Source organism: Phaseolus vulgaris, chromosome 1 (assembly GCF_051622355.1).
Source record: "Phaseolus vulgaris cultivar YP4 chromosome 1, ASM5162235v1, whole genome shotgun sequence".
NCBI classification, from domain to species: Eukaryota; Viridiplantae; Streptophyta; class Magnoliopsida; order Fabales; family Fabaceae; genus Phaseolus; species Phaseolus vulgaris.
The window spans coordinates 22,979,846-22,997,506 of record NC_143498.1 but is presented as its reverse complement, the minus strand read 5'-3'; the positions used below and the strand labels follow the sequence as shown (position 1 = coordinate 22,997,506).

The 17,661-nt window shown below is 33.9% G+C and overlaps 1 protein-coding gene across 1 annotated transcript; it reads right to left on the bottom strand.

The window, feature by feature from the left end:
• Positions 1 to 13,282: 13,282 nt before the first annotated feature.
• ATAN11 (Transducin/WD40 repeat-like superfamily protein) lies at positions 13,283 to 14,598 on the bottom strand. The gene has a single exon (XM_068616147.1). The coding sequence runs from the start codon at positions 14,489 to 14,491 to the stop codon at positions 13,436 to 13,438; it is 1,056 nt and encodes a 351-aa protein (XP_068472248.1). The 5' UTR covers positions 14,492 to 14,598; the 3' UTR covers positions 13,283 to 13,435.
• Positions 14,599 to 17,661: the final 3,063 nt, after the last annotated feature.

The following is a 17,661-nucleotide window of genomic DNA, read 5'->3' as shown; positions in this document are numbered from 1 at the left end:
CCACATTTTGTGAAGCATCACTTCCACTGGTTTCACCATTTTCAATGAACCATGCATTTCCAGATTCAATAATTCTTGTGTTATGGGTAGGACAGTAAAACATATACCTTTTTGACTTTGCTGGATAACCAATGAAATATCCACTGATTGTTCTTCCATCAAATTTCTTTTCTTGCAGATTGTATATTCTATCTTTTGCCTGACATCCCCAAACATGCAGGTGTCTCAAACTGGGTTTCCTTCCTGTTCATAATTCAAAAGGTGTCTTTTGAACTGCCTTGCTAGAAACATTGTTCAACAAATACATGGCACTTTTTAAAAAATACATCCACAATGAAACATGTACAGTTGACTTACTTAACATGTTTCTAACCATATCCATTAAGGTTCATTTACGCCTTCTTAAAACATCATTTTGTTCTGGGGTACCTGACATTGTGTATTGAGCAAAAATACCACGTCTCTCAAGGAACTTAGCAAACGAACCAGGGTGTTGTCCACTTTCATCATACTTTCCATACTATTCACCACTTCTATATGACCTGAAAATTTTCACATTTCTGTCTAATTGCATTTCCACTTCATTTACATAAACTTCCAAGGCATTCACTACTTGCAATTTTTCATGCAGTAAATAGAGATAACCATAACGTGAAAAATCATCAATAAATGTGATAAAATACCTTTCTTTATTGAAAGAATTTACATCAAAAGGTCCACAAATATCAGTGTGTATAATTTCAAGAACCTAAGTACTTCTTGTGGCTCCCTTCTTTGTGTGTTTGGTTTGTTTACCTTTAATACAATCCACACATACATTCAGATTAGTAAAATCTAAACTTAGAAGTATTTCATTTTTTACCAATCTTTCCATCCTTTCTTTGGAAATATGTCCCAAACGTTTGTGCGACAAGAAAGCAGAACATTCATTCACTAAACTACATTTAGTGCCAACATTATGATGCAAGGTCATAAGAGTTTCATCATATAAATTATCAAGATTCAATCTATATAATCCATCATAAAGAGTACCAGATCCAATAAAAAAGGTACGCTGATATAAACTGAAACAACCATTCCCAAATTTAAAAGAGTATCTGGCAACATCAAGTTTAGACAATAAAACTAAATTCCTAGATATACTAGGTACATAAAAAGTATTCATCAAGTCTAAATAAAATCCAGTGTCGAGGATTAAACAATAAGTCCCGACAGCTTCCATTGGAACCTTCTCTCTATTCCCCATGAAGACAAACTTTTCATTTGGCTTTATGGTTCAGGTTGAAAGGAATACCTACATCATATTAGAAACATGAGTTGTGCATCCAGAATCAATCCACCAAGAATTATGTGGAACTTCAATTAAGTTTATTCAAAACATACATAATAAGCATTATGCTTACCCTTCTTTTTGAACCAAGCCTTAGTTTTAGACAATCCTTTTGGAAATGTCCATATTTCTTACAGGAAATGACATTTGTCATTCTTCTTCTGGAGCTTAGTAGAGGACCCATTTATCTTCAGTGGTCTTTTACCCTTTCCATGTTTCTTAAAGACTTTCTTTCCAGCTCCCTGATTGTTCACATAGTGTATGGAGTGGTTTCCATGATTCTTCAGTCTAGTCTCTTCCTGAACTAACATGTTATGCAATTCATGCATATTCCACTTATCTTTTATAGTGTCATAGCTCATCTGGAAAGGACCATACTCGGATGGTAAAGAGTTCAAGATGAACTATACGAGAAAATTTTCATCCACTGCCATTCCTAGAGACTTAAGTCTTGTCGTAATATTAGTCATTTCTATGACATGTTCGTGCATAGTATGAGAACCATCAAATTTCATAGTGGTTAATGTACTCATTAATGTCCCACAAGAGACTTATCAGTAGTTTGGGAGCGCTCTTCCACAAATTTCATAAATTCTTTTGCATTCTGGGTTTTGGGAAGAGCGGACTTAATATTGTTTGCTATGCTCATTCGCATAAACATCATGCTAAGTCTGTTTGACTTTTCCCAAGCCCTATAATGAGCTTTCTCCTTATTGCTACTATCATCAGTAACAGTAGCAGGTTTCTCGATTCGAATGGCCAAATCAAGATCTAATACACCTAAGTGAAATTGGACTTGTTCACTCCAGTCAGAAAAATTTATACCATTAAAGACTGGAACAGACGTAGCTTGCGAATGTAAGGCTACAGGAATAGATACTGCAATCACAAATGCTTAACATTAATACTTCAAGTCATAAACTAAACATATAATACAGATTCAGAAAAAATTTTATGCATACTAATGTTCTCCTTTGGGAGATACATTAATACACAAAACATAATGATACTAATAGTATTAACATTATTTGGCCAGATATATGCATTAACTAGAAACACTTGTTATCTTTGGATATACAAGCAAAACTAATAACACATACTCACTACCAACAATCTTATCCATTAATTATAAGGACAACTAATCAACCTTTGGGTGATCCAAAAATGTCTTATAATAATGAATTTCCATTTACCCATATATAAATAATTTAGCATCCATTCTATAGGTAATTGAAATAAAATTTACTAGTAATTTGGAATTAAATAAAACTTAAAGATTTGATCACTTTGGTGATTACAAATTTATCATACAAATAGTTCCAAAATTTCAATTTAAATTTTAATACATAAAGCGGAAAAGTTAAGTTTCCATTCCTCAATAACAAAACCATAATCTTCTTGCACCCAACACCATTAACGGTGTTAACACCCTATGAACCCATTAGCGGAACCGCAAGTCATCCGCCGCCGCTCGTCCATCTTTGTCGCTGGTAATGCCTGTAGCGATGACGCGGTTGGTCGCGACCTGGTTCGGCGTTAAGGATCAAGATCGAAACCCAAGCGCGACAGTTTGTGGTTGGAGCGGTGGTTATTGTGCCCTTTGGCAGTGCAGTGGTGTCGGGGTTGGAGAGGGAGAGCAATGGCGTCGCACGGTGACCTTTGATGGTCCGGTGGTCGTCTCTCTGAACGGGATCCAACACCCCTTGTTCACGTAGTGGTTCGTGCAGTGGTTTGCGCGGTGATTTGTAGCTGGCGCGTGGGAAGTTCGTGGCTTAGGGAATGCTGTCGGTGACTGTGTAGAGTATGCCTGGGTACTAAAGTGGGTGTCTCGGAAACCACCGTTTGGTACCTGGGTTTGCTGGGCTTTTGTGTAAGGGATGAAGGTTTTTCCTAACTATTCATAACAGTGTTGGTGTGGCTTTAGTGGTGTGTTCCTCTTTATGTCTTTTTGAATTATATTAAAGTTTCATTAATTGATTTTTTAATTCAATTGAAAAAGGATGAAGTTGCACGTGATGATGGAATTATAAAAATAAAAATATGCATGTATGAATTAATTAATTCCACCTTATGTTATTATTATAATTAATTCAATTTGAATTATATTAAAGTTTAATTAATTAATTGAAAGTGAGGAATGGAAAATTAATTTTTCCGCTTTATGTATTAAATTTTAAATTGAAATTTTGGAATTATTTGTATGATAGATTTGTAATCACCAAAGTGACCAAATCTTTATGTTTTATTTAATTCCAAATTATGGTTGAATTTTATTCATGATATAATTTTTGGAATTATTTGTATGATAGATTTGTTAATCACCAAAGTGATCAAATCTTTAAGTTTAATTTAATTCCAAATTACTGATAAATTTTATTTCAATTACCTATAGAATGGATGCTAAATTATTTATTTATGGGTAAATTGAAATTCATTATTATAAGGCATTTTGGATCACCCAAAGGTTGATTAGTTGTCCTTATAATTAATGGATATGATTGTTTGTAGCGAGTATGTGTTATTAGTTTTGATTGTATATCCAAAGATAACAAGTATTTCTAGTTAATGCATATATCTTGGCAAATAATGTTAATATTATTAGCATCATTATGTTTTGTGTATTAATGTATCTCCCAAAGGAGAACATTAGCATGCATAGAATGTTTTCTGAATTTGTATTATATGTTTAGTTTACGTCTCGAAGTATTAATGTTAAGTATGTGTGATAAAGTATCTGTTCCTGTATCTTAATGTGAATGAACATAGCAAATAATATTAAGTTCGTTCTTCCCAAATTGATAGTGCAAAAGAATTCATGAAATTTGTGGAAGAGAGCTCCCAAACTACTGATAAGTTTCTTGCTGGGACATTACTGGGTACCTTAACCTCCATGAAATTTGATGGTTCTCGTACTATGCACGAACATGTCATGAAAATGACTAATATTGCGACAAGACTTAAGTCTCTTGGAATGGTAGTGGATGAAAATTTTCTCGTGCAGTTTATCTTGAACTCTTTACCGTCCCAGTATAGTCTTTTCCAGATGAACTATAACACTATGAAAGATAAGTGGAATATGCATGAATTGCATAGCATGTTAGTTCAGGAAGAGACTAGACTGAAGAATCATGGAAACCACTCCATACACTATGTGAACAATCAGGGAGCTGGAAAGAAAGTCTTTAAGAAACATGGAAAGGGTAAAGGACCACTGAAGATAAATGAGTTCTCTACTAAGCTCTAGAAGAAGAATGACAAATGTCATTTATGCAAGAAATCTGGACATTTCCAAAAGGATTTTCTGAAATGTAAGGCTTGGTTTGAAAAGAAGGGTAAGCATAATGCTTATTATGTATGTTTTGAATCAAACTTAATTGAAGTTACACAAAATTCCTGGTGGATTGATTCTGGATGCACAACTCATGTTTCTAATATGATGCAGGGATTCCTTTCAACCTGAACCATAAAGCCAAATGAAAAGTTTGTCTTCATGGGGAATAGAGAGAAGGTTCAAGTGCAAGTTGTAGGGACTTATCGTTTAATCCTCGACACTGGATTTTATTTAGACTTGATGGATACTTTTTATGTACCTAGTATATCTAGGAATTTAGTTTCATTGTCTAAATTTGATGTTGTCGGATACTCTTTTAAATTTGGGAATGGTTGTTTCAGTTTATATTAGCGTACCTTTTTTATTGGATCTGGTACTCTTTATGATGGATTATATAAATTGAATCTTGATAATTCATATGTTGAAACTCTTATGACCTCGCATCATAATGTTGGCACTAAACGTAGTTTAGTGAATGAATGTTATGTGGCACAAACGTTTGGGACATATTTCCAAAGAAAGGATGGAGAGATTGGTAAAGAATGAAATAATCCCAAATTTAGATTTTACTGATCTAAATGTATGTGTGGATTGTATTAAAGGCAAACAAACAAAACACACAAAGAAAGGAGCCACAAGAAGTACTCAGGTTCTTGAAATTATACACATTGATATATGTTGACCTTTTGATGTAAATTCTTTCAATAAAGAAAGGTATTTTATCACCTTTATTGATGATTTTTCACGTTATGGTTATGTCTATTTACTGCATGAAAAATCCCAAGCAGCGAATGCCTTGGAAGTTTATGTAAATGAAGTGGAAAGACAATTAGACAAAAAAGGTTAAAATTGTCAAGTCAGATAGAGGTGATGAATATTATGGAAAGTATGATGAAAGTGGAAAACACCCTGGTCCGTTTGCTAAGTTCCTTAAGAGACGTGGTTATTTTACTCAATACACAATGTCAGGTACACCACAGCAAAATGGTGTTTCGGAAAGGCGTAATCGAACCTTAATGGATATGGTTAGGAGCATGTTAAGTAAGTCAATTGTACCTGTTTCATTGTGGATGTATGCTTTAAAATCTACCATGCATCTGTTGAACAAGGTTCCTAGTAAGGTAGTTCAAAAGACACCTTTTGAATTGTGGTCAGGAAGGAAACCCAGTTTGAGACACCTGCATGTTTGGGGATGTCAAACAAAAGTTAGAATATACAATTTGCAAGAAAAGAAATTGGATGCAAAAACAACCAGTGGATATTTCATTGGTTATCCAACAAAGTCAAAAGGGTATATGTTTTATTGTCCTACCCATAGCAAGGGAATTGTTGAAACAGTGGGAGTGAAGCTTCACGAAATGAGGAGATTAAGGAAGTCAGAGTACAAGTTTCTTTAACTAGTACTTCAACTTCAATATTGTTGTTCCTAATGTAGTTGAACCACTCAACGATGATGAAGAACAACAAATTAATGATCACGAAGTTAACAATGAACATGTAGTAGAACAACCACAAGAAATAGAATTAAGAAGATCTCAAAGAGAAAGAAGGTCTGCTATTTCGAATGATTATGTGGTTTATCTACAAGAGTCAGAAAATGACTTAAGTATTGATAATGATCCGGTTTCATTTTCAAAAGCCATCAATGATGATAATTCTGATAAGTGGTTAGATGCCATGAAAGAGGAGCTTGAATCAATGGCACAAAATGATGTATGGGACCTTATAGAATTGCCAGAAGGATGCAAGAGAGTCGGGTGTAAATGGGTCTTTAAGACTAAACGTGACTCTCATGGCAATATTGAACGTTACAAGGCCCGACTTGTTGCCAAAGGTTTTACCCAAAAGGATGGCATTGATTATAAGGAAACATTTTCACCTGTTTCTAAGAAAGATTCCTTTAGAATTATCATGGCGTTAGTAGCTCATTATGATCTTGAGTTGCATTAGATGGATTTCAAAACTGCCTTTTTGAATGGGGATTTAGAAGAGGATGTTTATATGGACCAACCAGTGGGGTTCATTGAAGAAGGAAAGGAACACATGGTGTGTAAACTTAAAAAATCAATATACGGGCTTAAACAGGTTTTTAGACAATGGTATCTTAAGTTCAATGATACTATTGTGTCCTTTGGATTTAAGGAAAACATCGTTGATCGGTGTATATATCTGAAGGTTAGTGGGAGCAAGTTTATATTCTTGATTTTGCATGTTGGTGATATCTTGCTTGCAACTAATGATCTTGGTCTATTAAGTGAGACTAAGAAGTTTCTCTCTAATAACTTTGAGATGAAAGATATGGATGATGCATACTATGTGATAGGAATTGAAATATTCCGTGATAGATCACAAGGATTGTTAGGTTTGTCTCAGAAAGCATATATTAATAAATTTTTAGAGAGATTCAGAATGCATAAATGTTCAACATCTCCTGTTCCAATACAGAAAGGATACAAATTTAGTCTCATGCAATGTCCAAAGAATGATTTGGAACGGAAACAGATGGAGAATATACCTTATGCATCTATTGTTGGGAGTCTAATGTATGCTCAAACTTGTACACGACTAGATATTAGTTTTGCAGTTGGTATGCTTGGTAGATACTAGAGTAGTCCAGGATTGGATCATTGGAAAGCTGCAAAGAAAGTTTTAAAATACTTACAAGGAACGGAGGATCACATGCTTACTTATAAAAGATCTGATCATCTTGACGTAATTGGATATACATATTCAGATTTTGTTGGTTGTGTGGATACACGAAAGTCTACATTTGGTTATGTGTATCTTTTAGCCGGAGGAGCGATTTCATGAAAAAGTGTGAAGCAGTTAGTCATTGTTGCATCCACCATGGAGGCTGAATTTGTGGCATGCTTTGAGGCCACAGTTCAGGCTAATTGGTTGCGAAATTTTGTTTATGGACTTGGAATTGTTGACAGTATTGTCAAGCTGCTGAGAATTTATTGTGATAACTCCGCAGTTGTCTTCTTTTCTAAAAACGACAAGTATTACAAAGGTGCTAAACATATGAAATTGAAATACTTTGTCATTAAAGAAGAAGTTCATAAACATAGTGTCAATAGAACATATTAGCACTTATCTGATTGTTGACCCTTTAACAAAAGGGTTATCGCCCAAAACATTTACTGATCATGTTGTAAATATGGACATTATGTCTACTAGTGAATTATGAATGTTGTTATTAATGTTTATTTGACACTTTGAACTCATTGATAAATAAAGTTTCTGAAATTTATGTTTTCTACGTTATGTATATACATGTAAATTATGTCGTGAAAAACAAATTATGTTGTTATTGATAAAAATGACATTATGTTTGAACCTATTATGGATTTCTCATTATAAATCCATATTAAGGAGAAAGAATGATATAGTAGTACATGGTAGGAAATGTGTTGATTGAAATGACATGTAACTGTCATGACTCTTATTATTTTATATCCTTGATTTTGATGGATGATAGAACCAATTTACGTAAGGCCTTTTAAATGCGCATTTATGTAATTATTAAATCATGAAAGTATTATAACTCATATGATTCAAGTGGAAGAATGTAAGAAATTATGTAAATTAATTTCTATAAAGTGATTCACATGACATAGAGTTTGGGCTTTGGGCCCGAATATGATTTAATAATAATAATATAATAAAGGGTCAATTGGTTAACATCAGAAATATATATGTGATGATACCTAATGAAAACCAACATCTGATGGAGATTGAAAATTAAAAGCAATAGGGTTTTGTTTCTGCAAATGAAATTCGTCTCACTGTTAACCATGAAGAAGGAGTGTGATAATAACGGAATTGCCAAGAGATAAATTAAGAATAAAGGAGGTATAGAAACTGCTCACATAGGATCTCTCATGGATCAAGGGAAGTGCATATCTCTTTCTTAATTGTATGAAAAACTTGTGAGACTCATAGACTGATAAGATCTGTATGTGAACATTATTGTATGTGTTCATCGTGTTTAAAATTTACAAATAATCCTCCATTTTAACTTACTTAACTATAATAATAACATACTCCAACTACTAATTTAAAAAAAAGATGTCAAATCCAAAGTGAATATTTTTTGATAGCTCAGTCACAGCAAAAAAAGAATAAAAAAAACCATTTTAGAAACTTAAGGAGTTAAATTGGAATTGTTAAACAATAAAGGATCTTAATGAACATAAAATGTAAGTTAACATAAAACGTAAGTTAACAAATTAACAAATAAAATTAAAATGTTTAAATTCGTAATATTGTTTTTGAAAAAAATTATATTTTTATTAGTGTCATTGTTATTAATTATACCCTCAATTATAATTTGTTGGCCACATTAGCCTATAATTAAAATTAAAAAATATTATTTTATTAAAATTTAAAATGATGATAAAACACAATGGGAATGGATACTATGGTTAGTAGGAGGCTTGCCAAATGAATGTCACCCCAAAGGATATCTTGAGCTGAATGGAGAACGAGTGCACTCGTCAAGTAGAGACATAATACTTGGTTGTTGTTTCTCCCCGTTAACCACCAAACACTTCATCATCGAAACTGCTCTCAACTTATCTGGCAAGTCAATGGAAGCGACCACCGACGACGGTGACTGCAGAGGATGATCTGCCAAATGCACAATCTCATCTCAATCTCGTCACATGTAACATTAAAATATATAAAAGAATACATATAAATATGTCACTACGCGTATAGATATTTTGTAACCTCTTTCCTTATTATATTAAAATCAACATTTAGATTTGTTATAATTTTTCTCATAACTAAACTAAGTTGTTACCATTATAATATGTATGATTAACAATTGACTTTATCAATAAAATTATGTTAAATATATTAACTATAACTTATTATATTAAAATCATTATTTACATTTGTTATATTTTTTTCATAACCAAGCCAAATTGTTACGATTATATTTATTATATGATTAACAAACTTTATTTAGAAAATTAATTTAGAATATATTTACTATGACTATATCTTAATGTTACATTCGATGATAATGTGTTGAATCAAAATCCATTTATCAGTGAAAGTATGAGAAAAAAAAGTGAAAATTGAAGTCATAGAAGAGAAATTCAGAAGAGATGAAAAACAAATATAGATGAGTATAAATAAATAAAAATAACACACAAAGTTTCACAGCTTTTTTTACTTATTATTTTTCTCTCTCCTATCAAACAACATACATTGACTACATATTATCCATTCACAACTAGAGACACATAAGAAATTACTGACTTCTCAATCTTTGTATTCTCATCTTCATCTGTCATTGTTTGATTTGTTCATTTGGACACCTTTTGTCTTTTTTAATGTTTTTTAGTCTTCACTGGAATTTTTATCTTAGGAAGTCAGATTTAAGGTGGACTATTTGGTGGATCTTATTTTGAATTTATATTCTTTTAATGCTGTCCTCCAAAAAAAAGTATAGACTATATTATATCCTATGTAACAAGGTTTACATACTGGTGATGCAAGGTTTACCTGAGGTTCTCTTTAGTAATTTAATATTGCAATATCATTTTTTTGCTTAAATATTTTCAATTGTACCTTATTCAGTGATTTGTTTTTATATAATACCGTAGTCTCTCTCTTAATATGTCATAATTAATAAATTAATTTTTAATTTTGTTCCACCATTATTAGTTATGATAATTTGGAATAAATAGAGAATCTTTTTACACCCAAAATAATTTTACACTCTGGGTTTGGAGTTTCCAAAATTCCTATTATACAACAACCACTAATATTCAAATTTTCGCTTAATATTATGATTAAAAATAACTTTAAGCTCATTTGTGATTATTTACGTATTAAAATATAGCAATCTTGTTGTGAGGTTCTTCTTACAACTTTTACGTACTACATTTTCACCACATACTTCATCCATCCACTATAGGTGCCATAAACAACTACAAAAGTGATGGCATGGTCGTTCTATTTTATCCATGAAAAGCTACATCATTTCAATTCTATCATTAAATTTGAATCACCCTTGTTCTTCAAGGATTTCTTTAGCATTATTAAACGGTTGTTTATCACACTTTTTCTTGAATTATTGTAGTCGATTATTCACAGCATGGTTAAATGACTTCTATAAAGGTTGACAGGCACTTAAAATTCTGCAGATGAGAAATTCAATGTAGAAAAGAAAGATGCAGCTGATAAAGGAAGATGCAACTGAAAAAGGTAAAATGCAGCAACTACAGAGAGAGAAACACAACAATGGGTGTAAGCTTGAAGAAGAAAAAAGAAGAAGCAAGAAAAGCAACCCGATGGATGCGGCAACAAGGATTGCACTATATGTCAAATAAAGATGAAAAGGACCCGAACACGACCACAAGTGCTCTTTGAAAAATGGGAGGATCCTTTCTGCAGAAGTGAATCCCCTGTATTAGCCTGGTGCGGTTGCAGCCCCCTTTCACTTCAAATCTTCACATAAATCATCATCATATCTTCTCTGCTTCACTTTGACAGGGCATCATTTAAGCAAACATTCTTAAGACCAACAGAGCAAGCAGGGTGATTGTTTTGGTGATAAGAACTTTATTGGATTTTATGTAACGTGAAATCTATATCCAACCAGTGGATTAAATTGAAAGAGAAACCAAGCAATTCCAAAACTTACTACTTACTTTATTCCTGCAGAATATTGATCTGAAAAGAAATTGGGATCTTTTTGTATGTAGCCTACACTATTTTTTTGGATGACGATTGACAAACACCCAATTTCATATTTTCTAGTAACCACTCGGTCTTACATCAATAATATAATATTTTTATTTTGAAGGGTGTCCACATAAATTTTCCTTTTCTTTTTGTTAAACGGAACTAAATAATCCCAACGCCACACCAATGATCATGATGTCAGAAGTTTACACCATGTTTCTAATGACTGTTCCAGATGTGATCCTCAGATCCACAAAATAGGATCCTTTCAAGTTGTTCATATTAAAAAAAAGTGTTGGATTGATTTGGTTTATCATCCAATCAATCACGATGTTGCGTGAGCAACATCAATCTACCTAGACAAGATGAGAGATAAGTGTCTCCTTAACTAGAATCATCTACCTATATTGTTATCTAATAGTAGATATCATTTATAAACTATGAGCCGGACCAAGTTTGTGAAGAGTAAACCAATTGATTAACTACACTAAACAGAATAGTTCAAATTAGCCTCTCCAATTTGGTGGCTATTAAAATGATTCAGATGGAGCCCACCAATGAATTCTATAAGACAATAAATATAAAAAAGTTGGTATTGAAACCGAGGCATTCAATATATTTCCTGCTTATCCACTTCTCAACCAACAAAAGTCAAAACTATTAAACTAAATGTAACTGCAGATCTCATATTTGCTACGTCAAAAAATATCCATCAATACATTTACCTCTAAGCTTCACTCTTTGATAGTTAAATGTTGTTGCAATCAAAGACTCCTGTTCTGGCTTGGGAGTTACCAGAGGATTATTTCTTAAAATAAAAAAAAATTAACTGGAGTAAAACATGTTAATGTTATTGTCTACCAAAATAAGTGCAATTGATTAGGAGATGATATATCAAGGTTATTTTATTTTCATTTCTTAAAGATATTTTCCAAATATAATCCGCTATAAACATACAGTAATCATTTCTATTGCAGATATCCTGATAAATAGTCTCTGGATTGAGTTTCAGTTCACCGTAACGTTGGAAAATCTACCACCCATTTTACAAGGGTCATCTCCAATTAATGCTGCTCAAATTACCTTTCCGGTTAAGCACAAGTTTTGAAATTGAAAATCTAATAGCCATCAAGATGCAGTCCTATTGTGTGAACTAAAAGGGAATTTACCAGGTTCAACCATCTTGGACATAATTCTTAAACGATCTGGAAAAACATAATTTCAAGCACAATCAAATTTTGCACCATGCTGTCTTATCTTTCATGCATACACACAAATACAATATATAACAATAATTACTTTGTACTCCAACGACACCGCTCTTTGATCAGCTTTCTCTTAATTACGGCATACCAAGAAGATTAAACTATAAGGAAATCAGAGCATCAACACACACACACAAATGCACCCATCATCCAAACCAACCAACACCAAACACCTTAAGCAAAAAACACCAACAAGAACCAAGCCTTTTCCCTCGGCCACCATGACCCTTATCTCATCGATTTCAATAACCAAACAGCTCAGGCAAAAGACACAAAACCCAAACAACAAATAGTCAGTGTCAAACACACAACACAACCTCTCTGGCGCATATAAGCGAATTTCCTTAACTTAAGCATTCACGAACAAAACATTTACATACCAGGCCATTTCCTAGTGAACAAGAATGCCTCAAACAACATCAAGGTTTTAAACTCTCAGAAGCCAAATTTTTCCACAGTTTCCTGCAATTTAAAAGATTGCAACGATACTGCTAAATTTCAGAAACTTATGGACAAATGCAACCGCAGAGAACCTAGAACATTGATGTTGACGCCAAAATTGATCGTTTCACAGACTAAATTGGCAGAAATACACTAAGCTTTGTATTACGCACTAAACCCTAAAGAGAACTACTCCCGTTCAAAAGCCAGAAATCATCATCAAGGTTAAATTCGGTTTAAACAATAAAAGGAACAGAGATAGAAGTGTGGTTTCAAGTTTAACGTATCCCCAATTCCGGTTTGCACATAAAGGGAACATAAGAGAAGAGAAGAGAAGAGAAGGGAAGAGAAGAGGAATAATAATAATCAAACCCTAAGAATCTGAAGTTTAGTGGAGAACGCAATGGCGACCCAATCAGGCTGCGAAGACGACCACTGAAGCTGCTCAATCTCCGCGCCAGCAGTGTACGCAAGAATTGGGTCAAGGCCGCCCTCCACGGGTTGACCCATGGACGACAAATCCCAAATCAGCGCCTGAGAATCGTCCCCAGCGGTGCATATATGGCAGGAGCTATGCGGGGCCCACGCAATGGCGTTGACGCTGGCCTGATGCCGCTGCAGCTCCACCACAGGGAGCGTGGGGAAGCGAATATCCAGCACCACCACCTTGGCGCTGTCCATGATAATCGTGGCCATGTACCTCGGGTCCTGCTTGTTCCACCCGAGCCGAACCAGAGGAGTGTCTGGTTCAGAGCTCTCGTAGATTATCGTGGAGTGCTCCTTGTCGCGGAGATCGAAAACCCTAACTGAGCCATCAGCAGAGACGGAAGCGAAGACGCCAACGCCGCCCCACGCGATGTCGTAAACCTCTTTATCGTGCGCGATTAACTGCGTGTCGACGGTTTCCTTCTCGATGTCCCAGATGGTGCAGGTGGTGTCGATGCTGGAGGTGCCGATGCGGCGGGGCTCGGCCTCGTTCCAGTCGAAGGACGTAAGGGGCCCACAGTACTCGCTGTTTTTGTTTCCGTTAAGAAGGGATTTAAGTTCGACGCCCCGAGGGGAGGATTCGGCGTCGGTGTCGGCGATGCGCCAGACTCGGAGGAAGTCGGAGGAGGTAGCGAGGAGGTCGGGGCGGTGGCAGTCCTTGTCGGGGATGAAGATGGCCTTGGTGGGAGGGTAGGGGTGCTCGAAGGAGAGGTTGGGGTCGGAGCGGATCTCGCCGTTGGAGTCGTCCAGCTGCACGATCTCGACGCGGTTAGGGTACTGTTCGAGGAGAGAGGCGATGGCCAGACGGTACTTCTTGTCACGGCGGACGCTCCAGTTCATGGCGTAGATGTGCCATGGCGCCTCGTACGTATAGATCTCCGACCGCTTCTGCTGCTCGTCCGACCCGTCTTGGGTCGGGTCACTACTCGCGCCCATTGTAGCAATCGCACGGCACACAGTCGATTAGTTAATCAACGAAGAATGGCTGCTCCTGAGTGTGCGGATGGGAAGCAAAGGAAGGAACAAAGAGCTGTTGTGTTCTTTATTTATATCTATATTATATTACCTTATTTTATTCTATCCTTATTGGATAACTTCAACGATAAGGTATACAAAATCATTTATTACATACCAATATAATTTATACGTTATTTACATTTTATTTTCTATATATAACTTATATCATCTCATTCATTCAGATTATTTTCGGAACATATTATAATATATATATATATAGTCAAAAACTAGACTGAGAGTTTTTTATTTTTTTCCGTTAATAGTACCGATTTTGCACAAGTGGACCAATGTGCATCTTATTTTCCAAATTAGTACGAATTCTCACCTTTTTTTTCTTGGTTTTTATACTAAAATATATATTCTTTTATCGACGATAAAAAATAAATAAATATGAAGATGATTTAACCCTTATACATAAACTCAATCATAACTTTTTTCACTAGACTTACTTCCAAATTTATAGAACTCTCATAGCTAACTTAGAGAAAGACATATCTGGGACAAACAATCACACAACTTAAATATGAGTGTATCATGAGATTATCCTCATACAAACCAATGGATATATGCACCAATCAGAAAAGGAAAAATGCGCAAATTGTGACTTTGATGTAACCCATGACCAAACCTTTAATTGAACCAAAGCAAAAGCTTCCATCCAGTACATCCACAACTCCCCCTTTAAAAATTACCTTGTTTCTATGCTTCCAAACTTCATTGACTACTGTGATCCAAATAACTCCCTAAACTTCATTTACCGAAGCAGACACATTGCTCATCCTAAACTGAGAAAAATTTAACAATGGGACATTGTGAAACACGCTCTGCATGCCCAGCCATGTACAACAATGGTTCCACAATAACCAAACAAATTTGCACTCAAAGAACAAATGGGTGTTAGTCTCCTCCTCGACCCCACGTGGAGCTTGCAATTGTGATCCTGCGCCTTTCCAGGTTAGCCTCAGTGGCTAACTTATTTTCCAACACCCTCCAAGCCGTAACTAAAGTACAGTTTTACTCTTCCAAAACTTTTTAAACACTGTTCCATTCTCCCCTACTCAATCCTCCCTTAGACGAAGGTATGCCGATTTAACCATTTAATTGTGTACCCGAGCTCCTCCCTTCCTTCCACACCCACCTGTCCTCCTTATCCAAGTCGAAATTCACACCTTGAATTTCCTGAAAAAGTCGTTTCGTTATTTGCTTCTCTTATTCAAATACATTCACTGTCCAGACGAAATTCCATACCCACTTTCTGTTGTTCAATCCCCCAAAAGCAATCATAGAAGAAAGAAGCTTTTGACACACTCAAGAAATACAACCTCGGGAAAACCGTCTTCAAGGCCACTCCCCCACTCAATTATCTTACTAGAACAAAACTTCATTCCGAGAACAAAACTTCTTTCCCAAATTCTACCTTCCAGATTAAGGTTTCTTCAAAATTCCGATCCCAACCCTCCAAATGTTAACAATTTGGATTAACAATTTGAATTTTGAGAGATCGTGTTTTGGGATAGTTTTGAATTTTTATGTTTTTCATTTAATAGTGAGGAAGAGACGTGGGTTTTTTTTTTTTTTACATGATCAATTTTTTTGTATTTGAGGAGCTAAATTGTAATTTGATTTTTGCGTTTATCAGGAAAAAAAATTGTACTGGAATTCAGTTTTGGGAGATAATTTTTAGGATTTTTTTTTTTTGCCTTGAAGCGGATTTGATGTACGAGTGTGAAGTTCATAACTTCGATATTGATTTTTCAATTATGGTATCTAAAATTTCACCCGAAATAAATTTTGGGAGAGGGTTCTAAATCTTTTGTGCTGCATAGTGAGTAATAATGGAACAATAAAATAAATTTAAGAATATTTTTTCTAATTTTAGCATCTAAAACTTTATCAGAATTAAAATATATTCAGATATGGATTTGGAGAGAAAGTTTTCATTTATTTTTCTGCAATGTTGGAGTGAGTGAAAAAACATTAAAAAATTAAATTTTAAAATAGGTAAAAAAATATTCTGAAAAAATTAATTTAAAATATAAAGAATAAATTTTAAATGATTTGTGAAAGGAGAAAAATTTATTAAATTATGTAAAGTTGAATATAATTTTGGTTGTCTCGACAATTAAAATGTTTTTAAATTTTAAAAATAGAAGAAACTGTTAAACTTTTGTAAATATTTATGATTATTGGTAAATTAAAATATTTGATATAATTTAAAAAAAAATGCAGTTGGAAAGGTTAAATAAATATATAGGTAGTGTAATTTATTAATTTTTCATATGAAAATTTAAAACAAAAATTCATGTAAAAACTTTATTAAAAATATAATTAAAATTTGGAAGGGTTTATTTTGAATTTGTATGAGAGGGAGGTAAATAAAAAATTATGTAATGCGAAAAATCTTCTATTTTTCTTAAATTTATTTTGAAAATAAAGTTGAGATGATTAGTTAGTTTAAAATAAAAATAATAAAAAAATAATATAAAAATGATTAAATTAAAATTTTGAAAGTATAGTAAAAATACAAAAAGAATGAAATGAAATATTTTATAGGTATTTTGAACAGAGTTAAGGTATTTTTAAATGTTCTAGATTGAATATGTCCAAATTAATTATCAAAATCCAACATAAACCATTTATAAATTACTTCACCATATTTAACCATTAACAATGTTTCAGAAAACATTGTTTGTTACTAGTTTCCTGATTTTTGATTTTTTTTATTGTAAACTAACTTTCACTCGAACAATATGTTATTGTGGAATCAACAAAATCACATGTATGCTTACATTGCTATTATGGTAAGTTCATTTCAAATAAAATTCAAAAATCTACTTTTTGTGATAACATTTCCATGTTATATTAATTTCTTCAATTTGACCACACACCAAAAATGTTGTAGAGTCCATTTGTCATTCAATTTCAATCTTGGAACAAGTAGGAATTGTTGAAATTGTAAAATTAAGATATTTAAAATTGGATCACGCCTTAGTAACTTTGTTTGTTAAGAGGTGGAGACATGAAATTCACACATTTCACCTTCCAACTGATGAGTGTACTATCACATTACAAGACACTCACTTCAACTA